Raw genomic sequence first — 24,798 nt, 5'->3', positions numbered from 1 at the left:
CCTAAGTCATCTGGTTTGTTTCCGAAGGAACCAAGATCACCCTGTTGGCACAAAACAAGTTTGGGGTAGTTTTGTTTTTCAAGCTTCCCAAGGTTCTAGTACACTGAAGTTTCCCTCAAGCACTCACACTGGCAGATCCTGAAAAAGGAGAGTAGTGCTCTAATCACACCTGTGTCACAGCCTCAGTAGTCACACTGTCCTTAAAGACACAGTCACCCAGAGTGCCTCAGGTCATCGCCACTCTTCCGTGGTTAACACTCACCACTGCTCATGGCACCTGTCTGCAAACTGTGCTGCAACAGAAGCAGAGGTCTATCCCTGTATTTTCATGAGATTAGGAATCAGCTGTGTAAGGGGTTGCTTGCAATATAAGACCCCTCGAGTCACACACCCATAAAGAATAGCCCAGACTTTAGTATAATTGATCTCTGAAAGTAAATCACATACATAACCACCTTAATGAGCAAACAATGTTTAAACAATTTTTAATTACAACAAAAAATAATACTATAAGGTAAATAATCTAATAAATAGATCCATACATATATTTTATTCTAGACCCATGGAAAATAGGCCTATAAAATTATTCAATTTTATGTTATCAGACTAGAAATCAATTTTATTTAGTACATTTTCATATAAAGCCATTTTAATAACCAATTCTTACCATTTCATGATTGCATTTCCTATACTTAAGACTTTATATTTGGTAGCCTTAAAAATATGTAATAACAAGAACAGTGAAAATACTATAGATTTACTCAAAAGCTTCTTCTATACCAATGGCAATAATACTATGGGGCAACAAACCATTGTTTTGGGGAATTTATAAATGCTCTAAGAAAAATCTGACAAAAATATGTTTGCAAAAAAATTTTTCATTTGATACAAATGTTTTTACTGAAATATTCTCATACATATACATACTTAATGTAAACAATGGATATTTAATATTTTATCATATACCAGTGCCATGAATCATGCCAAATGCTGCATTTACATTATTCTTCATAGCAACTGTGTATAGGGGGCCAAGACACAAGATACAATGGATTCCACACAGTTGGTCAATGGCATGATTTCTGACCTGCCACACTTACTCCAGTAAGTGGAGTCTGTGTGACAAGTCCAAAAGTTTGGCTGCAGTCTTGAGGCACAAAGTTTCAGGGAAACTGGTCTCCTGGAGAGTCTTTGTCGTCTCATAACACAGATGTATTTTAAATTTGTCCTTGTGATAGTGTGGAGGGTCTTACATGCTTTTTTTTTTTTTTTTAGTATTTTATTGGATAAGAGCTAGAAATCTCAGGATTAATTCAACAAAGTAAACTTAAAATTTTCATTACAGTCAGGTATGACAGACTACATGACATATTAGAAGAAAGTTGGTGAGTTCTCTAGAGAGAACCAAGTCACTCCCATATGTAGGAATTTACAATGGTCTAGGAAGAGGTTATAGTTTAAAAAGGAACTACAGTATTGCATTATTCATGAAAAAGGTTAACAAGAGCGGAACCCTCTGGTATAAGCTTTCATAAGGCTCAGAGGAATAGCATAAATTGTGACTAAGGTGTGAAAACCTGGCTCCTAAAATAGCTGACTTTAGAAAGGGCCACCTTTTATCTCAGTTGTAACCACTGTCTGGTTCCTGTCAGTCCTTTATGTATGCATTTCTCTGTTTTCTGTCATTATGCATAGGATAACTTCAATGTACCTTGTCTGATGTGTCACCTAACTTTTTTGTTTTCTTCTGTAATATAAGTCTGATGCTCACTTTGAGAAATTACATTCAAATCCAGCATTCCCTCGTGTTCGTGTCTGTTTGTCATTCAACAACTCCTTGCCCACCTGAGTATTAGGACCCTGACTTTTCCCTCAGGTTGAGGGACTGACTGAGGCCAGCCCTCAGCACTAAACTGCTACTCTACATGACATATCAAGCACATATGGTGCCTGGAAAGTGAACAGTAGGTACTCTTCATCTTTTCTGTACTCACTTGGTGATAATTCTGGATTTCCTCTCAGGTTCATCATCTTTGGAATGGAAGGACCATACACATCCACATCTAACAAGCCAACCGCCTTGGACTGCAAGAAAACCAAAATCATCAAAAGATTATTCATCAGGTTCACCAGACAAAAGAGACTACACAGTAACAAACCTTTTAAAAAGAAAATGTAAAATATCCCAAAATCATAACCTAAGAAACAGGAAGTATAAATTGCCTGGGATAGCTTTAAAATTAGATTTAGATAATGAATTCAATCAGGTCTCCTGTATAGTCTCAAGAAAACTAAGACCTTTTTGATCTAAGCATAATTTCTGAGAACTAACAAGTATTATGTAAACAAGACTGGAAAGATTAATAAATGCCCAACAAAACCCCAACATGATGGAACACTGACTTCTGGAAGGCCCTAAATTACAAAATGAAAAAAAAAATGGAAACAAGACTGTTCTACAGAAAGTAAGGAATTCTGCTGTGTATCTGGCAAGAGGGGGAAGGGAGGGGAAGCAACAGGCTACCGGCACATATAATAGAGGCCAGCCTTGCATGCAACCACAGCTAAGTACACAGGCTTTTGGAGGAGTCAGAAACAGCTAACTATAGTGTTCTTTGATGCCTGCCCAGCTGAGAAGGGCAGAAGATCCTTATGGGTCTCTGTCAGGTACTAGTTAATCAGCAACTTAGTCAAGGAATGGAAAACAAAATTACCGCTCATAAATACACTTTCACTCTACCTCCAAATCTATCTCTGTTCGTTTTTCTCATCTATGAATAGACAATACTGCCTGCACCTCACTACATCTGCCTGCACCTCACTACCTCTGCCTGTACCTCACTACATCTGCCTGCACCTCACTACATCTGCCTGTACCTCACTACATCTGCCTGCACCTCACTACCTCTGCCTGCACCTCACTACATCTGCCTGCACCTCACTACATCTGCCTGTACCTTACTACCTCTGCCTGCACCTCACTACATCTGCCTGTACCTCACTACCTCTGCCTGCACCCTACTACCTCTGCCTGCACCTCACTACATCTGCCTGTACCTCACTACCTCTGCCTGCACCTCACTACATCTGCCTGTACCTCACTACATCTGCCTGTACCTTACTACCTCTGCCTGCACCTCACTACCTCTGCCTGTACCTTACTACCTCTGCCTGCACCTTACTACCTCTGCCTGTACCTTACTACCTCTGCCTGCACCTCACTACATCTGCCTGCACCTTACCTCTGCCTGTACCTCACTACATCTGCCTGCACCTCACTACCTCTGCCTGTACCTCACTACATCTGCCTGCACCTCACTACCTCTGCCTGCACCTCACTACATCTGCCTGTACCTCACTACCTCTGCCTGTACCTCACTACATCTGCCTGCACCTCACTACATCTGCCTGTACCTCACTACATCTGCCTGTACCTTACTACATCTGCCTGTACCTCACTACATCTGCCTGTACCTTACTACCTCTGCCTGCACCTCACTACCTCTGCCTGCACCTCACTACCTCTGCCTGCACCTCACTACCTCTGCCTATACCTCACTACCTCTGCCTGTACCTCACGATGCCTTACCACTTTCCTCCCACTATCCCCAAATCCTAGCAAGATAACACTCACCTCTCAATAACCAGAAATTCAAGAAACTGAAACAACCCTAAATCTTCCATAATACCTGTTTCCAGACACACAATTACTTTTCAACCCTTATCATGTGGTTCTGTAAATACTCATAAGAAGGTAAATTTAACATTTAAGTTCCTAATCTTATACTGGCTCAATTTGCAATTCTAAGAAAAGTACTTATTATCCCTATGTGATTTGGTCTCGTGGGTGTAAGGAGAGGAGACTGATGTCTATCTGAAATCCCAAACTAATTTAAAATAAATACAAAAGTAATAAAGATGTTTTGCTTTTAATAGGATGATTACATATAAAACTTAGTTTTTATGAATTGAGATAGCAGCTATAAAAAGGGGAATACTCCAAAGGAAATCTATACATTTAACAAACAGGAAACTTGGACTTTAATTTACTATGAATAAAAATATTTCAAGCAGGACCATTGACAGAAATACCTAAGCTTCCTCTGATACTATCTCATTGTAGGATTGTTTCTGTGACAACTTCAAGGGCTAAAAACATAGTACAAAATAATAAACTTCAATTTTAAAATGTAAGGTTATTTTTCCTTTTCTTATCTATACTAACAGTAGTTTTATAGTAACTTGAGTGAGTGAGGTCCTAAGTTTCAATCAAAATAATCTAAAGTAAAATAACTCTGCCTTTTAAATTACTGTTCTAGCAAAACAAAACTTAACTGTATAAACTGAGGGCATGGCCACTCTAAGGTATGGATAAGCAAAAGGTTCCTATTGTTGATATGAGGAGAAGGGGCATCCTAGGCTTCTGAAAGAGTCCAGAGCAGACAGAGAAAGGAGCAGACTGAACATGGCTGGCAGACTGGACTTGCCCATGAAAGGAAAGGACAGGGGGTAGGGAAAGCAAGAGAGGAAGAGAAAGAGATGACCAAGAAAGGGGCAAGAGAGCAGAGCCAAAGTAGCAGGGTAAAAAGACCGGGAAGCCCATGAGCAGGAGGAGTCTGGATGAGGGACTGTATGAAAAGAGCCAGGATGCCAGCAAGGTCTGAAACATGTGCCACAGATACTTACGATACTGAGGGACCTCAGCTATGTTACTAGGGACCACAGAGAGCCATTTACCCCTTCTGCCAGTGATAAGAGAAATAGCTCCTTTGGTAGAGGAGGGAAGGGAATGCTGGCTTTTGTCTAACTGTCAGAATGTGGATTTGATAATACCCAAGTGTCATGTCCCTAACCATCTTCTTCATCAATAGATTTTCAAGTATTCTTCAAAATGTGGGAATGTATCTTCGCATCTTCTATTCTATCTTCTAGAAGAAAACCAGACTTTCCTATGAACCACAATCCAATAAACCAATCGAGCCTTGCCTTCACATTTGCTGTGGTAAGAATAGATGTTCATACATGACTATAAAAGCTAACATATATGGCTGACACACACACAAAAAAAAAATAAAAGGGACACTATGATTATAAGGTTTAGAATTTACATTCCTCACTTACTACTTGACATAATACCACTCTGGTACTGTCCCTACTATGGTAAGAAAGAAGAAAGACTAATACTTGCAGTGACTATTAGTCTTTAGTTGTTTTATGTTTTCTTTCTTATAACAAAGCAGAACTAGAAAAAAAACAAGTCCAACCACATCAATCGCCACCAGAATTCCAGCACAATCTAATTACAAAAAACTTAAAGAGTGAATCACATTTTTTCAGCAAGTTGCATTTATGCATATTTGTACATATACATACACACATAGGTATGTGTATCAATAATAATCACAGAACAATATTACCCATTTGGGAAAGGAGACATGGGAGGAGTTGGATGAACAGAAGCAGAGAAGGGTTGGAGGAAGAAAAAAGGACAGAAAGTGATGCAATTCCATTTCAATTCAAAATACATTTTTAAAGTTTTTAAAAGAATGATATTGACTAATTTTTTATTTATTTTATTTCTTGAGAATATAATACCTTTTCTCAAAAATTTACCTCATAAATATTTTAATCCTTGTGGATCACATAATCTCTACAGCAGGTACTCAATATTACTACAGGAGCATCAATGGCTGCCTAAACAACATGGAAGTGACTCAGCATAGCTGTGTTCCAATAAGACTTTACACACACACACACACACACACAAATGCATGCATACACATGCACAAACACATGCATGTGTGTGCATGTCAAAGATTTGATTATAGTTTTCCAACATCCAATCTAGAGAATAAAGTTTTCACGACCAAGTTAATCAACCAAGTACTAACTTACTCCTAGTAGAGTCAGGAGTAAGCAGCTCTTTTATTTTTCTTCTTTTTGTAAATATAATTACATAATTTCTCTCTTCCTTTTTCTCCCTACAAATGCTCCCATACAGCCTCCTTTCTCTTTCAAATCCATGGCCTCTTTTCTCACTAACAGCTACTACATGCATATATGTATTTGCATATACAGATATATTCCCAAATATAACCTGTTGAGTCTGTGTAACGTTACTTGTATGTATGTATTCAGGGCTGACCATGTGGCACTGGACAACCGATTGCTGTGCTCTTCCCTGGAGAAGAGCACCTCTCCCCCCCCCCAGCCTTCCTCAGTTGCCTGGTTCTCCATGTAGGGCTTTTCTTTATGGGCTTTTCCTGTCCAGTTTGACAAGTTCATGGGTGTTGCCCTTGTTCAGCTCACAGTTGGGCAGTCACACTGGTGAGAGTTAATGAGTACTGCTTCTGATGTTACTAGGAGACACAGTCTCACATTAAACTTTCTGATCCTTTGGCTCTCCCTCTTTCACAATGTTCCCTGAGCCTACGCTATGGGACTTTGTGTAGATGTAGCCATTGAGACTGGGATTCACAACTCTGCATTTGGATTAGTTGTGCTTTTATGTACTGGTCTCCATCTTTTGAAAAGAGAAGTTTTCTTGATGAAGGGTAAAGACTTGAAGACCACAGTTCACCATTGAAAGAAGTCATGGCAGGAACTCATGCAAGAACCAGGAGCAGAAACTGCAGCAGAGACCATGAAGGCACACTGCCTTCCAGCTTACTCCCACAGCTTGCTGAGCGACCTACCAGGTCCACCTACCCAAAGCTGGCATGCCCACAGGCTGAGCAGTGGAGGCAGCCACTCAACTGAAGGTCACTGTTTCCCAGGTGTGTCAAGCTGACAACTGAAGCTAACTATAACAATTGTTAGGTAGGCTTATATTTTAAATATCTAGTCTTTAATTTAAATTTTAAATTTCAAGATGATTCTATACTATAGAAAAATAGATGAGCAAGGTAGATTACAAATAAATTGTATGCAGCAGTGTTCAGCTAAGTCTCAAATATTTTTCCACCTCCTTCTTCCCAAAATAATTATACTTAGTCAAGAAAGCTTCAATTAGGGTTTTCTTTACTTTTAATTTTAGCAAGACTCAAAAGAAAGAATCACAACAGACACCTTATAAATGCACAGCAAAGAAAATCACCATTAGCAAAAGCAATTGCAAGCTTACTACTGAAAAATGTAATTGACATCTTTATCATTATAAACTCGGCTACACATACTGTCATCTAACAATGTACTCTTTTTCTGACTCTCATGCAGATCTCAATACCTAGCAGGTAACACAAGATAGACCAACCCCCAAGTTACCATTTAGAGTTTTGGATTGTTCTTTTATAATATATACCAACCTGTGAAAGCTGTAAATGGTAGCAAAATTATTCAGAGTGATTATACTGTTTCATTACTACTGCATGAAAGCTGCAATTTGAGAGCTTACGCATCCTATTTTTTTGTGTTGAATTTCAAAGGCAGCACCAACAGTCCTGATACTGCTTTGTTCTTCTAGCAGAATTTATCCTGAAGACTGTAAAGGTTCTGACATGTTCCTTTCATCCCTCTTGTCTACTAATGTAACCCATCAAAACAACATCTGAGAGCACACCCACCCAATTATCCCTAAATAAATACTCCTTTCAGACTTCCCTTACGCTTGTCCGTTCCACAGGCGCTCCCAGCTAAGATTCCCATGATTCCCTGCACATTATAATCAAAGTAATCTTAGACTGGTAATTGGTATTATTCAATTTGGAATTGATCCAAGCCTCTTCTTTCTTGTCTTTCTCCCTGTCTTTGAATCAAGCTGTCATTCAAAAGAATTTCAGTCTCTCACTAGAAAAAAGCATGTTTTCTGATTCTCTTAGCTGAGACTAAATAAGAATCTGACAGAAGAACTAACGGTTGAACAAAGTACAGAGAAGACTTTCCTATCACTTATCAAAGGGATAGCTAAATCTCCAAGTTCAATCAAGAAAGGAGCAAGGGTATTATGAAGGTCAAGGTTTGCTGGATAGGGTGAAGCACAACCAAAGATCCCTGGTGGAGAGTTCAAGAGTCTTAAAAGACCAAGTCATTGCTTGTAAGAAAGCTAAAAAAACAAAAACAAGAAAAGGATCATTTCCAACTTGAAACTTTGTTTTTAGAGCAGAAACAAACCTAAAAGGTTACCTTTGTCTTCTGAAGAAATTGATGGGCTGGGAAGGTGGTTCAGTGGGGAAAGGCAGATATAGACATATAGATCTATAGATATAGATGCCATTATCTTTTATCATTGACTACTCTCAGACAGACTCCCTCTCTGCAGTTTCTTAAGCACTTACAGCACACTTCAGCCTAAGGACCTTCACAGCTGCTACTCCTCTGGCCTGAAATCCTGCACCTCATTCCTCTACCATCCAGCCCTCAACCTCATCTCTGCTAGCTTACTTCATGCATTAATCATGACTTTCACTGACCACCCTAAAATCATAATACCCATAATACACTTGGCTTTCCCTATTCCCTTTCACAGTTTTCTTGGTTCTTAGTAATGTATAAATAGTCAACACTACACCTTTACTTGGTTATTGCATTTCTTCCAAGAGAATAAATAAAACTCACAATAAAAGTGAGTGATTTTGTATGTTTTCTTTGCTACTGTTCACACAGCATATAAAACAATAGGCACTCTTGGAGATCCCCTGTTCAATCCCATGAATCCTGATATACTAGTAATCAGTTGAGGGTATCCAAAGTACTTACATAAAACTCTAGTCTAGGGTGTAGGATGAACAGAGTGTGAAAGGCAGAAATGCACATAGTGCAGGAAAAGAGAGAAAGGACTACTGTAAGATCTAAGCCATGGAGCCAACAGGATCACAGTAATAGTAACTCAAGGATATCAAAAGTTTCTTTGTAGAGGTTCTCTTTAAATGTATGTATGGTTGGTTTTCTGTTTGTGACAGGATCTTAATATGTAGTCCAAGCTGGTCTAGAATTCACTATGTCTAACCATCTGGCCTGAACTCTCAGACCTTGTGTCCTGTCCTCCTCGGTACAAGGATCATAGGTAAGTGCCCGCATATCAAGGTTTAAGTAAGTTTGTAAGGTAGTGAACATTTTGTCACATGTGTAGTCAATAAACACTGTATAAAACTCATGTGTACAAATTTATTTATTGTTTATCTAAAATTCAAATTTAAATGTGTATATGTAGTGGTTAGTGCTAAACTAGAAAGTTGGTAGAGTCAATGCTACCAGGAAGATGGGCTTCGGCATGCCTGCTGAGGGATTATCTTGTCTGTATTAACTGAGGTGAGGAGTCTCACCTAACATGGATGGCATCAATGCCTGGCTGGGTTCCTGGACTATGTAAGTGGAGAATTGGTGATGAGCAACAATGTGCATTCCTCCTTCTCCGCTTCATGATGGTGGAAGGGATGTGACCCACTGTCCTCCGTGTCTCTTGCCTTGCTTGCCTTCCATGATGGACTGTGCCCGTGAACTGTGAGCCATAATAAATGCCTGTTCTCACCTTGCTTTTGCCGGGGTATTTGTCACAGCAACCAGAAATAAGTTGAAGGGGTGTCATATATGTGTGTTTGTCACATCTGGCAGTACTACACAGCACCTCTCAACAGAGAAGCCAGAATGATTCCATTAAAGCTAGGTCATGAGCCGGGCGGGGTGGCACACGCCTTTAATCCCAGCACTGCGGCAGAGGTAGGCGGATTTCTGAGTTCAAGGCCAGCCTGATCTACAAAGTGAGTTCCAGGACAGCCAGGGCTACACAGAGAAACCCTGTCTCAAAAATAAAATAAAATAAAATAAAATAAAATAAAATAAAATAAAGCTAGGTCATATTATTCTGTTCATGCCCTTCATTGCACCACTCTCCTCATGGCGTTCTTGAAAGAGTGAATGCCCTCACTGCCTTGCACAAAGCCTCACATGATCTAGCCTAACCTCAGCCTACTGCCTGCTCTTACCTCTGTGGATTTTCACTACCCACTTCAGCTAGAAGCCACAGAAGCCTCCCACTATTTCCTGAAGAGCACATCCTAGCCTGTGTTCTAGCCAGCAAGTCCTTCTAGCACACTCTCTCTAACATGGCATACTCGTTCACTTCCTTCACACCTCTGCTGCTGAAAATGTGATTTTTTTTTTTTTACCGATGAAGCTTAATCTGTTCATTAAAAACCCACACTCAGTCTCATAGATTTACCTCTCCCTTATCCCAAGCTACCATTTTTTGCCTTCTGACGTACTACAATCATGAACTGTGAGGGCAGAGCTATCCTCCAGTAATGTCTGAGTGAGTGAATGAGCCAATGAATGAATAAACCTTCATTTGTTCCTCATTAAAACCTTAAGAGAGAATTGCTAAGTAATTCCTAAGGCCCCCAACTTAGATTTTGACAATTAATGATTTCATGTAATTCTCCCTCCTTATAATTGTATGGTAATGTGTTAGGATGGAGGACTCAAAAACCAGGTAATACATGCAAACTTTAGTCTGCTATTTGCCAGGCATAGTGGCACATGCCTGCAATCCCAGAAGTCAGGAGGCTGAGGCAAGAGGCTCATAAGTTCAAGGCCAGCCATGACTACAACGTAATTTCTAGATCAGTTCTTGCCTGAAGCCTACCTGGCCTCAACTGGGCTTGAAGTGGGACATGGCGTCAGATATTGCTTTAAAGACTGATGGTTTCCAGATGTAGTTTGAAAGACTGATGGTCTGTGGCATTCTAACTCTCTAACTATGCTTTTGCTGATAGCTTCTAAAAGGTCCAAAAAACTCCTGGCTTCTTTTCTTTTTAACTCTGTGCTTTATTACACATTATAACTCTCTGTGCTTTAGTTAACTCTTTATGCTTAAATAAGCACTAGGGAAACTTAACTCTTTCTTTCTGCTCTGTGCTTCATTAAGCACTAATATCTGGCAATTAACACACACTATTTATTTAGCAGCAGGGAATGAAGTGAAAGAATTTATTGCTAGTGCTCCTTTGTCTGGTGAATCAGCCAGAAGCCTCTCTAGCTAACCTGGTTAACTCTTTGTGAACCATGGAGGAAGGAAAGGAAAAGAATTAAGATGCTTTATACAGGCAAATATGCACAGACACAAATACATTCAAACATTCACATACCCACACTCTGGCTGGGTCTGACCATCTGCCACAATCAACTCAAGTGTTCATGCATGCTTAAACACACACACACACACCTACACACAAACATATAGACAAACAGGCATACACATTTGGATGGATGGATGGATGGATGGATGATAGGGCAAAGTTCCCCAAGCCATACCATTCAACCAACAACTTTCTTTTCTCTGGTCTTTTTACACCTTCTTAGACAAAAGGTTTTTTAGAAAATTACCTCTGAGATAAAATGTTGCATAGAATGGGAGTTACAGAAGGATATTGATACTAAGTTCAAAGCAGTGTTTCATTATAATATACTCATTATAAGTTCAAAGCAACAGTTTTTACATGGTCTTGACTTATCATAATGCACACCTGTGACTTTATCCTTGGACCTAAATGTTCTTCCTTGAACACAAAATTGTCCCAAGTTTATTTCTCTTTTTGTGTAATTATTAAAGTTCATTGTATTTTTAATATGCAGCCTTTGCTTACTATTCTGAGGAGTGGGCAGATTCTATTCTTGATTCTAAGTTTATTACATCTTTCTAGCAACTACGGCCATCTCTAAAAATTTCCTTCTAAAATTATTTGAATTAAATCAGGAATTTTATAGAATCGTTATCTATTTGTCTATATAGCATTACCACAAGATAGTACATCTTCATTGGTCTGTAGAAATCTGCTCAAGGGGTGGGTAATACCTAGTGATTGTTATATATTTAATAATAACAGGAAAAGCATCTTAATATCAGGAATTTTTCCCCAGGTAGAGTCTCCTTAGCCTTGCCTACAGAAGCAAATCCATCGTAGATTTCAGTCCATGGTGGAACCATCTCAGAAAGATCACCTGCTAGTTTTTAGCTTCTCCAAGATGGTCCTTGGCAAGTTCTTACTGTATACTAGACCCTGTCACATACCTAAACGTCCCCCGGCAAATACACTGTAGGTATGGGTGTGTATTTTGGTATTAAAGAAAAGGTTATATGAGTGGTCTAAAGCTTATCTTAATCCTAGTACTATATGGTTTAGGTAGAAAGATCATGAGTTCAAGGCCAGACTCGGCTAAAAGAACAAGATTCTGTTTAAAATACAAATAAGATGAAAAAGATTTTAAGTAGGTTAGAAGCATCCTTGCAGAATAATCCTAACTACCTCATTTTTCCCAAAAAACTCTTCTGTGAGCTTCCATTCACTAGGGATCTCCCATACTAAAACTCTGTGGGACAGCAGCTAGTGGAAACAGTGGGCGGATAGAGAAACATGACAGGATGGGACATACCATCTAAAGCTTTGAAAACTAAAGCCACACATGAAATTAAAAAGCTAATTAAAAAAAGATTTTAAATCTGCTAACTGGAAAGATAAGGGTACGATAGGGTTTCCAACATAACAGGGCCACAGAAGGTTGTTTTGCTATGTTTATCCTTCATAGAACAAGATTATACAAAACAAGAAGAAACTGCCTTCAGTCCCACAGTTTTACTTAAGTAATGGGGAAATACAGTAACAAGATTAAGAAAAATCTTAAATCCTTGGCCTGTTTCTTTGGTTTGTTTTGGTTTGTTTTGGTTTGGTTTTCTAGTATTAGTGTGCTTAGTCAGTAAAGTTTTAATATGCAGGAAAAATTAGAGACCTTTTTATCTCCATGGTAATGCTTATAAAAATGCAGGGAAAGATGCCTACAGACACTAAACCCTAAAAATAACATTCTACCTGATGGTGATATCAACTAATCTTTTTATTGCCAGATCCTCAGCCTGGAAACCTAGAAATGTAACTAAACACCAGAACCCTTCCCAAAGAAATAAAGGACTCCGGCTACAGCACTACCAAGCTCTCAGATGCCTTACCTAACTGCAGTGCCAAGAGCAACCCTGGGAATTCTGACTGCAGATCCTGCAAACAAACAGGAACCACATACCCACAGGACAAGGAACCATTCTTGAGACAAAACTGCAGCTCCCAGGAATCCATGTGCTCACCCCTCCCTCTTCCAACAGTGCCCTGCTATGGTTAAGCCCTTCACACTCCTCAGAGAGAAGAGAGGGTGAAAGATAATTTACTGAGGAAAGAAATTGTTTCTGAGGAAAGGTGAATTGGTGAGAACCAACTTACAAAGTAAGAAGAATTAAAAGGAGAAATTATTTTTTGAGAAAAAATTCAGGTAAGCTTGTATTGAGATCAGCTATTGAAACTCTGCTCATTGTGTTGCCAGCTACAGGCATTTTAAAAAACAAAGAATATATTAAATGTAAATTTCAGGTAATTTCTCTAACTCAAAAGCCAACTCAGCAACTTCCTGGAACAAAGTGAGAGAATCAATTACTGCAGCAAGCTGCACTTTATCAAAAGAAATGTAAAAGATGGGCCAAAAGGCCCAGAGCAGGAAGCCTCATCTGATAGTTTCTTAAAGCCGTGGGAAACAAAGTTGCCGCTGCTTCTAGTTACCAGTTTCACAGTGCACTGTGCAAAGTTCCTCCCGCTGAGCGTGGAGAGCGCAGGAGAAAGCCGCATGCTCTTCTCTCGGAAGGCTGCTTGAGACAGCCTTTCATCTTGCTGTATTAGGCCAGTGTGGCGGCCGTCCAGGTCCTCATGGAAAAGGAGGAGCAAGTGAGGAGACCGTCCTCACAAGACTGGCTAGAAGATGGAGCTTAGTACTTCTTTTCTCTTTATTACTTAAAATCTTTCATTTCAACAGCTGATGTTAAATTCTTTATTCAGCACACTGAATTTTTCTTACAAAAAATACCACAGAGTAGACAGACACATATCTCAAAACAATACTTATTAGCATGTTAGTGGCTTTCAATCAGCAAACATGACTGTTACTATCTTTATAAAATGTATGAACCTTGAAGATTTTGGTAATCAACTTAATCACAGATTGCATCTAAATCATGAGAGGAACAAGCAATTATACTGAATTCAAATATAAACATAATGATAAAAGTCTATCAAATTTGAAGATTAAAAAATTATAAAAATTCCCAAAGCATCATTATAATATTTGCAATATTATAAAACAAGGTTATAAAAATATCACTACCAAGGCCCAGGTAAATTACAATTATGTAATTAATTTCAATTAAGTTGCTATTGCAATATATGCTTAAATATTATAGCGATATTTTAAACTAAGGAAAATATTACATCTTTTTAAAAATCTCAGTACTGGGACTGGAGGGATGACTCAATAGTTAAAAGAATGTGTTGCTCTTACAAAGTGTAATTCCCAGTGCCCATGTGGTGGTTCACAACCATCCATAACTCCAATTCCAGAGATCCAGTGCAGCTTTCTGACCTCTACAGGCACCAAGAACTCCCAGGGTGTATACACACACACTCTCCAAGCACACACATGGTGCATGCACATACGTGCACCAAGAGTGCATATGGTGAATACATGCACAAAGCACTCACATGGTATATACCCATACATGTACCAAGCATGCACGTAGTGTATACACATACATGTACCAAGCATGCACATAGTGTATACACATACATTCTCCAAGCACAGACATGGTATATACACATATATGCACCAAGCACACACATAGTGTAGACATGTACATACAAGAGAAACATTAACACATAAATCTAAATTTAAAATTAAAAAACAGCACATACTTAAAGCTAAAACAGTTAATTATCTAGACAAATAATTTTTTTAATAAATGAAAATCAGTGCCATGTAAAATAAGTGACTATACCTTTTAGGTTATTTTTTAAACAACATACTATAAGCATCATAGACTAGATTAAGAAGCAAACTAGCACTAATATCACTTAACACATTCTTGCAGATAGCTGCTCATATTACCTAGCCTCAATTTTCTTACTTATAAAATAAAAATTAAGAATATATTCTAAGGCAGAGAAATGGCTTGTTGGTACAGGTATTTGCTGCCAAGTTGATTCCCAGAGTCTAGATAGTGAAAGGAGAGAACCAACATGCAAGTTGTCCTCTGACCTCCACACATGTACACACACATACACATTAAATAACTATTTTTTAAAAGTCAAAGAGAAGAAAAGAAAAAGAAGCATTACACAGAAGGATTTCTAGGTTTGAGGCCAGTATGGTCTATATAGCTAGCCACAGTTACAGAGTGAGACCCTGTATCAAAAAAAGTATATATATATATCATACTATGTTCCACATACTTCCTGAACACTTTGTATATGTTTATATTTGTATATGCATATTTAGTTAGGAATAGCATCTGTGAGCTGCCCTACCTCTGTGCTAGAATGTTCCCTGGCTTGAGCCTGTGTGGTGTGGGTCTTGTGCAAGCAACTTCAGCTGCTATGAGCCTGTAAGTGCAGCATTCCTGTCTTGTCTAAAAGTCTGTTTTCCTCTAGTTCCCCCTGACCTCTGGTTCTTAAAATCTTTCCACACACCCTCTTCCCTCATGGCTGCTCAGCCTTGAGGTGGAGGAGATACACAAGTGCCATCTTTGTCTAAGCACCCCACAGGAACTCTGCTCAGTTAATGCCTTAACCACCATCCACTGCAAAACAAAAACAAACCAACAAACAAACAAACCTTCTCTGATGCCATCTGAGTGGATACAGAGATATGAGAGGCCAGTTTGACATGACATCCATTTATCAAAATGATAGTAGTGTGTTTACCCCTGGAGCCTATGAGATTCCCAACCATGAGTTCTTGGCCCGAATTAAAGTACAAACTATGTGCTTCTTCCTGTAAAACAGGCCTTGAATCAAATCAGAAAGCAGTTGGTTAGTCTACAAAATCCAGGCCACTACTGTACCCATGGGTATATCTTGCCATGGGGTCATTCTTGTAGTCCCCAGCTGTGTAAGACTGTGGATAACTTTCTTTTTCCTCAGCAGCCTACACAGCACCATCCAGTACTATAAAAGCCACACAAGGGAGGCAGATTCCCGGTCAGTGCAAAGTTGATTTCTCCATGTACTGTGACCAAAGCCTATGATGTCTTCAACAATAGAGTTTTACTATTGAGTTCTGGCGGGCAACCAAAAGCAATGGCAATAGCGTGCATGTCGGTGTATTTCATTCTAATAACAACTCTAGGAAGTGGGTGTACAATAAGTCTGAAGCAAGCAAGCCACATACCGGTTAGTAATTTCCCAGGGTCAGGCAGCTATCGGAGGAAGCAGTGAGGACTCGGCGGCATGCTCTCAGGGTCTGCAGACAACCACTGCAACATGCTACTTCTCTCCAGAGAAAATGTAAGTCAAAGTCCTCACAGAAAGTACAAACTTGATGTTACTGTATGTCTCTCTCCAACCAAAACATCTCTGTGCACTGGGGGAAACAAGCATTCGCTGCCAGCAAGTGGGTATTTACTACACAAAACTACCATACAAAATAACATCCCAATTACTAACTTGGAAAATAAGTAATGAAGACTTTGAAAACAGCAAAATGACCCTTAAAGTGCTCATGCTACTTTTATCTGAATTGATACCGTCCATTTAAGAGAAAAAAGACATGCCTACCTTAAAGCGTTCAAACTGCTGTGAAAAATAATCTCTATTAAATAATAAGTAATATTTTATAGAAACTGGGTTTAGAGAGTTTTATTGGCCAGTTTTAAAGTATATACTTATATATTACATGGAACAGATACAGTCAAAAATATAGTTAATGGAAGAAAAAAAAAAAAAAACAAACCTTAATCTGAAGCCAGAGGCTGCTTGGCTATTGATAAGAAGAGATACTAAACCATGAGAGATACTAAACCATTTACAATACGTCACTATTTATTTTCTTGTAATTGTACAGAATACAGTGTTTCTTTGCTAAATCAAATGCAAGATATTTAGAAGCCAATATACATTTATTGAACCACACTTCTAGTTCTAGACATTATACCATATATATATATCTCAGTAGGGTCGTTATTATCCTGTTGTTGTCATTATTATTTCTGCTCTTTTTTTTTTTTTTTTTCGAGACAGAGTTTCTCTGTGTAGCTCTGGCTGTCCTGGAACTCACTCTAGATCAGGCTGGCCTCGAACTCGGAAATCCGCCTGCCTCTGCCTCCCCAGTGCTGGGATTAAAAGCATGCGCCACCACGCCTGGCTATTTCTGCTCATTTCTAAGGTGAGCAACCTGAGTTCTGAGATCTCAAGTTCCCTGCCCAACTTCATGCAGTTAATAAGTGAAGAGCTGGCCTGCAGAGGGTGAGCTTATCAGAATCCAAAGGCCATCGTTTCTCTACCGAGTCCCCAAAAGCTGGCTGTATCAGACTCACCTGGGAGCTTATTAACAAAATTGATGGCCAAGCCCCAGACCTAAAAACACCAATCCCCAGAGACTCTGACTGATTTTAACAAGCTCCCAGATGACACTTACACAGCAAGCAAGTGCTGCTCATAGAAGTAGAATTAACCCACAAAACTCACTCAACCTGCCTCCCCGCTTTTCTACTAAATTTGGTGGTTTGAAAGTGAGGTCATAAGGTCCCAGGCATCAAGACGTAGATCCAAGTGAGTGAGCAGTTCAAGTGAGAAAGGAAGATCCAATTCAACCTCACACTGGAAACTCATTTCATTCATCTCTAACACCCAAAGTCATCTTCAAACCCCTTTCCTTTCTTCCTTACATCTTAAACAGATCTCCCTTAGACATTTTTCTTCTAACATATGACCATCTGTGGTTACCTTTAGATCCTAAGTTCCCGTCTTGGTTATCTTTCTATTGCCTTGAGATAAAACATCAGGACCAAGGTAACTTACAGGGAAGCATTTAATTTGGGACTCATGATTCCAGAGGGCTACAGTCCATGACAATCATGGTGAGGAGCATAGCAACATGTAGGCAAGCATGATGCTGGAGCAACAGCTGAGAACATACTTATTGGTGCACAAACATGAGTAGGGGTGAGGTTGAAAGAGCAGAAGCAAGCTAAAAATGTCATGGGCTTTTAAGACCTCAAATCCCATCCCAGTAACACACGCCTTCCAACGTCCTAATCCTTCCCAGTTGGTGATCAAGCATGAAAGTATAAGAACCTATGTGGGCCATTCTCATTCAAACCACAAGAGCCCCTACTCCCACCCCTCCTTTTCATACAGAGTTTACTTCTTTGAAAACATTGGATTCTATACTTGTCTAGCCTCTCATGCAGCTAAAAGATGGTCAAAGAATCAGTCATGGTCAGTGAAACTAGAAAGGACCAAATGAAATGTTTCCTCCATAACAAAACCAACCACAGGGGAACACACCCTTTCTCTTCTCCTTTGCAAATGACTGCAACAGCCACCCTACAAAAAATGTAGGAAGCTACCCCAGAACCCTGATATACTTGTGCTCAGTTTTTTTTATTATTATTATTTATTTATTATTTATTATTATTATTTATATTAAGAACAGACTTTTTTCATACAATGTATTCTAATATGGTTCCCCTCCCCCCACTCCTCCCATATCCTCCCTACTTCCACACCAATCCAAATCCATACCCTTCCTTTTTCTCTTTCATTAGAATACAAAAAAATCACCTAAAACATAATAATAAAATAACAATGCTATGACTTCCAGACATCTGTGATATACAAGCAAAACACCCATATACACAGAGTAAAAATTAAAATAGACAAATGTAGATGTTTATAATCAAAGCATAGAGGAGGCAGAGGCTCTTAAGAGATTTGGAAGTTCAAAACCTTCCTGAGGCTACATAGCAAGTTCAAGGCCAACAAGACCTACTTAGTAAGACCCTGTCTCAAAACAAAACAAACAAAACCACACTCCCCATTCCAGAAAAAAAAAGTCAAATTTGTGATAACAAAAATTCTAAATTCCAATTCCAAAATTCTAGCTCCCTAAAGTTTTCACTCAAACTGGAGAGAGACATGGAAGGAGATGAGTAACATATAACTAAGAAGGGACAGTGACAGTTACTATATCTCTGAAAAAGCGTAATGGAATTAGGAAAGAGAATGGAATGGTGGTTATAGAAGGCAATGGAATGGTTTTCGTCCAGGGCAACTTCTCTGAGCCCTCAGGTTAGGATCGGTTTGCTTCCCTAACACCAGGACTTCCCTTCTGTAACACAGCTTGGATGGCCTTTTTCACCACTTTACCCATAATTCCCACCACATGGTCTAATGTACATCTGCGAGTCACTAACACAGTCAAAGGAATGCCTTGTTAGTTCAGCTTAACAAAGTAACTCATAAAACCACAGGCTGTGTGATGGGATCTGCTAACTTCCCAATTCCATCAGAGCCAAAAGCAATAGTTAACCATGAGACACAAGAGGGTCATCTAGTCATCCCTGCCCTGCCACCTATGATTTACTACGGCTTCTGTCATATTTCCTGCAGTGACTCACGAGACACACACTTAACAGCTGGCTTCCGTCCTCCCTATCTAATCATGTATAAAAATAAAACATCTATATTACCCCAGTCATTTTCATAGTGCCTGTGAAAATGTCAGAGCCCTAGCCAAGGACAAGCAGCAGCCTTGCAGCCTTCTCAGAGGCAGATGTTAGCTACTCCTGATCCATTTATAGGACTTGCTTCCAAACAGGGCTATTCTTTCCTGACTTCATTTCCTCCTTGAAAAATGGTACTTAGCAGAGTAAGATTTTCAAATTTTCCTTTCTCTGATCATAATGTTTTCTTAGCAAAATAAAATCATATTTCCTTTGCGTTTGTTTTATAATAGAGGGAACAATTTCTCCTAGCACACTACTTTTGAAATGATCTGATACACAAAACATAAAAATGGGGCAATTTTTTTAAAGAACTGAATTCACAAGCCCTGTGGAATGAAGATTGTAAAGACAAAACTGGGAGCTGATCAAGCTGGTTTTTATTAAAAGGATAAAAACAAATAGTGCTAAGTTCCTGCTCACGGCCTGTGAAGCAGTGCTTCTGGGAGTCCTGCCTAGCATTTGCACACACTCTCCACCCTGTCCATCCCACCAAGGTGGTGTGGTCTTCCCTCTGAAACTTAGTCCTCTGGAAAAGAAGAGAGGCAAGGAATCTAGCTTAAAAGCCTCTGCTGATAAAGAAAAGAGCAAGCACAAGTCTCTCCCCAAACACCTTGCCCTGGAGAGAAGCCACCTTTCGTCACACACAGCTGGTTTGCTCACTAGAATACTCTGTTCGTGATCAAGGCCCTTCTATCCTATTAGCACTGGCATCTATTCAGTTCCTAATTGTCTCTGCCAAGGTGGTACTTCCAGTCTGTGTGCCACTGGGGCGCAATCCCTCTAGTCAACACTCAATCCATCCTGACCCTTTAATTCCTCAAAGAAGACGGAAAATAAAATAGCTTGCCACTATTTTAAGCCAAAGAAAGTAAGGGAATTAGGCCCGGAGAGATGGCTCAGCGACTAAGAGCACTGACTGCTCTTCCAGAGGTCCTGAGTTCCATTCCCAGCCATCACATGGTGGCTCACAACCAACTGTAATGGGATCCGATGCCCTCTTCTGGTGTGTGTGAAGAGAACTATAGTGTACTCATATACATAAAACAAATAAATCTTTAAAAAAAAGGAAAAGAAAGTAAGGGAATTAATAATAATAATAATAATAATAAGGAATACAACTGTTTAAAATCCATTAGGATATTTTAAAACCCATGTCAATTTTTTTTACATCATTAACAACTTGGTCGAATCTTAGACCTATGTTCCTCTACCACATCCTCAAAATATACAAACTGCTAAAAAGATCATTTTCTCAACTCTATTTTTCCTTCTAAGTAGTCTTACATGCTGCCTGTACTTTGATGATATGCAAGTTTAAATCCATAGCCCCAACTTCCCCTCTGAACTCTGGACTTCCTTAATACTCTCAAGTGTCTTCTAAGCATTTGGAACTTAATGTATGTAAAAGAGAAGTGACTTTAACTATCTATCTCTACTTCACAGGTTGTTTCCATCTCAGAAAGACGACTAGCATTCACACAGTTGCTAAAAGTAAAAACACAGTCCTACAAATTAAATTCAATATAAATGAAACCATACTGCAGAGAGAAATAAACCAGGCACAAAAGGCAATTCTATGATTCCACTTGTATGAGGTGAGGTATATAGAGTCATCAAATTTACAGAGAAAGAAAGTAGATGGGCCATTACCAGGAGATGAGAGGGTTATTGTTAATGAATACTGAGTTTCAGTTTGGGAATATACTAAAGTCTGGGGGGAAAGACATGGGTGATGATTACATAACAATGTAAATGTAGCTGACACCAATGAACTGTACATTTCAAAAGGTAAATTTGTGTTATCTGTATGTTACTATACTAAAGGAAAGAGATGTTATCAGATACCCATGCTACCTTTCCTTCACCATCCTCAACCTACTAGCAGGAAGTCCTTCCTTCACGGCACTTATAGAAACTACCAACTTACCCACATCACAGTCCAAGCGTCTTCCTATCTTCAGCCCAGGTTACTGCATCAGCACTAGCTGGCCTTCCTGGTTTCCTTAAGTCTATTCTATACAGTATAGTTGGATCCGTTAAAGCAAGAATAAATCATGTCAAAACTCTAGTTAAAATACCGCTCTATCATACTCATGGAGAGAGCAAAATTAAAATTTCCCCTATGGATTCCATTGCATTGTAAAACATGCAACCATCTACCTTCCCTCGGGTTCATTCTAGTCATGACATTCCTCCTATTGCTCAAATATTCCAAGAGAAAGGATGTTTGCTCTTCTTGTAGTTCCATATCTCAATTCAGTCATTTCTCTGCTCAAATTCCGTCTTTAGAAGTCCCACTTCAGAAAACCCACTGAGAAGAGTGTCTCCCAGGACTTGCTGGTCCTTACACCGCTTTACTGTCTCATAACTCTCATCGCTACTAAAAAGACTCCAGAGAATCAAATAACCCTATTAAAAAATGGGGTACAAAGCTAAACAAAGATTTCTCAATGAGGAAACTTGAATGGCCAAGAAGCACCTAAAGAAATGTTCAACATCCTTAGTCGTCAGAGGAATGCAAATCAAGACAATCCTGAGATTCCACCTCACATCAGTCAGAATGGCTAAGATCAAAAACTCAGGTGTCAGCAGATTCTGGCAAGGATGTGGAGAAAGAGGAACATTCCTCCATTGTTGGTAGGAATGCAAGCTGGTACAACCACTCTGGAAATCAGTCTGGAAGTTCCTCAGAAAATTGAACATAGTATTACCTGAGGACCCAGTTATAACACTCCTGAGCCTATACCCAGAAGATGTTTCAATGTATAACAAGGACACATGTTCCACTGTGTTCATAGCAGCCTTATTTATAATAGCCAGAAGCTGGAAAGAACCCAGATGTCCTTCAACAGAGGAATGGATACAGAAAATGTGATACATTTACACAGTAGAGTACTACTCAGCTATTAAAAACAATGACTTGATGAAATTCCTAGGCAAGTGGATAGAACTAGAAAATATCATCCTGAGTGAAGTAACCCAATCACAAAAGAACACACAAAGTATGCACTCACTGATAAGTGGATATTAGCCCAAAAGCTCAGAATACCCAAGGTCCAGTTCACAGACCACATAAGAAGGAAGACCAAAGTGTGGGTGCTTCAGTGCTTCTCAGAAGGGTGAACAAAATACTCATAGGAGCAAATACGGAGACAAAGTGTGGAGCAGAGACTGAAGGAAAGGCCATTCAGAGACTGCCTGACCTGGGGATCCATCCCATATACAGTCACCAAACCCAGACACTATTGTGGATGCCAAGAAGTTCATGCTGACAGGAGTCTGGTATAGATGTCTTCTGAGAGGCTCTGCCAGAGCCTGACAAATACAGAGGCAGATGCTCGAAGTCAACCACTGGATTGAGCATGGGGTCCCCAATGCAGGAGTTAGGGAAAGGAGTAAAGGAGCTGAAGGGGTTTGCAACCCATAGGAAGAACAATATCAACCAACCAGACCCCCCGGAGCTCCCAGGGACTAAATTACCAACCAAAGAAAACACATGGAGGGACACGTGGCTCTAGCTGCATATGTAGCAGAGGATGGCCTTGTTGGACATCAATGGGAGGAGAGGCCCTTGGCCCTGTGAAGGCTTGATGCCCCAGTGTAGGGGAATTCAAGGGTGGGGAGGTGGGAGTGGGTGGGTGGGTGGGTGAGCCCCCCACATAGAAGCAGGGGGAGGGAGGATGGGATAGAGAGTTCCCGAGGGTTGGGAGGAAACCAGGAAAGAGGTAACATTTGAAATGTAAATAAAGAAAAAGTGTCCATTTATTTTGCCTCTCCCAGTTCACTGTAAGATCCTTGACGACAGAAACTTTGACTTATACTACAGATGCAGATTCCAGGGAAGTGCTTAGCACATGGCTAAGTACCTAGTAGTTTCTGGAATGAACAGATGAACGCAGTTACTGTCATCTGTAGATGAACTACTTTTGATTTCCTTGATTTTTCATGTCAAAACATGGACTTTTTTGAACATGAAAGAAAGCATGTTATTTGAAAAAGCAAGATGAAACCTCAGTCATCCAAATGTCAATAATGAACAGACTACAACACTAAGCAAAACTTTCATCATGTTACCCCCCCTCTGGACTCACAAGACACCTCTTCTATAATCACAGCCTCAACGTTTGAACCTGCCTCAGTGAACCGCTTCTTCCCACCAGCACCAGTAACTCCCAGACTGTTTCTGCTCAGACTCCTCCTCTGCTCACCAGTTCCTCACTTGGGAAATGAGAGGAAAGGTCAAAGTTCAGAGACCCAAAGATAACCACCAGATAGCCTCTTCTACTTTAGCTACAAAGAGGTCTTTTCAAAAGAGGTATTACTAGACATCTATAAAATCTTAATACTTAAACAATCTAATTACTGAGATGCTTTTTGCTTTATTATCTCTAACATGATCATTTAAACCACCTTTTATTGACAGTGATTTGTTAAATTAACAGCCATGCTTTAATTTCTATGACAAGTCCTCTATCACTAGGCAGGTAAGTGAAATTAAGCATGTTATTCTTCTGCATATATAAGCACAGAGCACAACAGATAAAAATCACAAATTAAAAGAATGATGCTCATATACGACAAAAATTTTCACTCCTATCTCTTGACCCAAATAGTCTTCAGCTGCATAGAATGTCTGAAATAGCCTGTTTGAAGCATGATACAGAGAGCTTATTCTCAATTAACTATGCTGCCTTTTCATCATTTTTAAAGAAAATGCACATTTGTAGAACAGGATTAGACACAGTCATTTTTTTTAAGCCACCCCAAAGAACCCACAGGACAAGACTAGCACTTCGATCAGTTTCCATGGTGACTAGCAAAAAACCATCACACTGCAGATAATATTCCAGTACAAGTTTGAGGCCAAAGCTGCTCCAAGGCTTGGAGAAGTCTTATGCTTTCTGTTTGGTTGACAGGAAAAATCAAAACAGAGAGCAACCTGTTCCCATGGAGGGGTCCAAGCAACCTTCTGAGACTACCTGAGGAGGAAGTGAATTCAGGGAGGAACTGAATTCAAAAAGGTTTCATTGTTTAAGAGTCACAGGCAGCAACCCAGCTAGTCCCTGCTTTTAGCAATCCCTAGCTTCTTATCTGCCCCATGATTACATGGAATCTCCTTTCAGAGCCCAGTGGACTGGCGATCCCAGTTCGCTTTCCTGCTGTGGCAGACCATGCACGCCTCCTGCTCTCTAACTAGCTTTACAAAAGTACAAAGGAAGCTTATGGGAGACAAGGGAAAGACTTTCTCAAGACGCTTCTTTAAGAACTAT

The 24,798-nt window shown here is 39.6% G+C and overlaps 1 protein-coding gene across 2 annotated transcripts in view; it reads right to left on the bottom strand.

The window, feature by feature from the left end:
* The window catches only part of Nubpl (nucleotide binding protein-like), a 213,225-nt gene that overhangs the window by 164,917 nt on the left and 23,510 nt on the right, over nt 1–24,798 (bottom strand). Inside the window, exons 1-2 of one of the 2 annotated variants that reach the window (XM_006516363.2) lie at nt 13,536–13,688; nt 1,995–2,085 (exon numbers count right to left, since the gene is read on the bottom strand). In XM_006516363.2, coding sequence (XP_006516426.1) covers nt 1,995–2,085; nt 13,536–13,601 — 157 coding nt within the window. In that variant the 5' untranslated portion in view covers nt 13,602–13,688. Of the gene's footprint in view, nt 1–1,994; nt 2,086–13,535; nt 13,689–24,798 lie in introns of those variants that run through there. The other variant, NM_029760.2, reaches the window with a different exon arrangement.

Source organism: Mus musculus, chromosome 12 (assembly GCF_000001635.26).
Source record: "Mus musculus strain C57BL/6J chromosome 12, GRCm38.p6 C57BL/6J".
Taxonomy (NCBI): Eukaryota; Metazoa; Chordata; class Mammalia; order Rodentia; family Muridae; genus Mus; species Mus musculus.
This window is presented reverse-complemented; position numbering and strand designations above follow the sequence as displayed.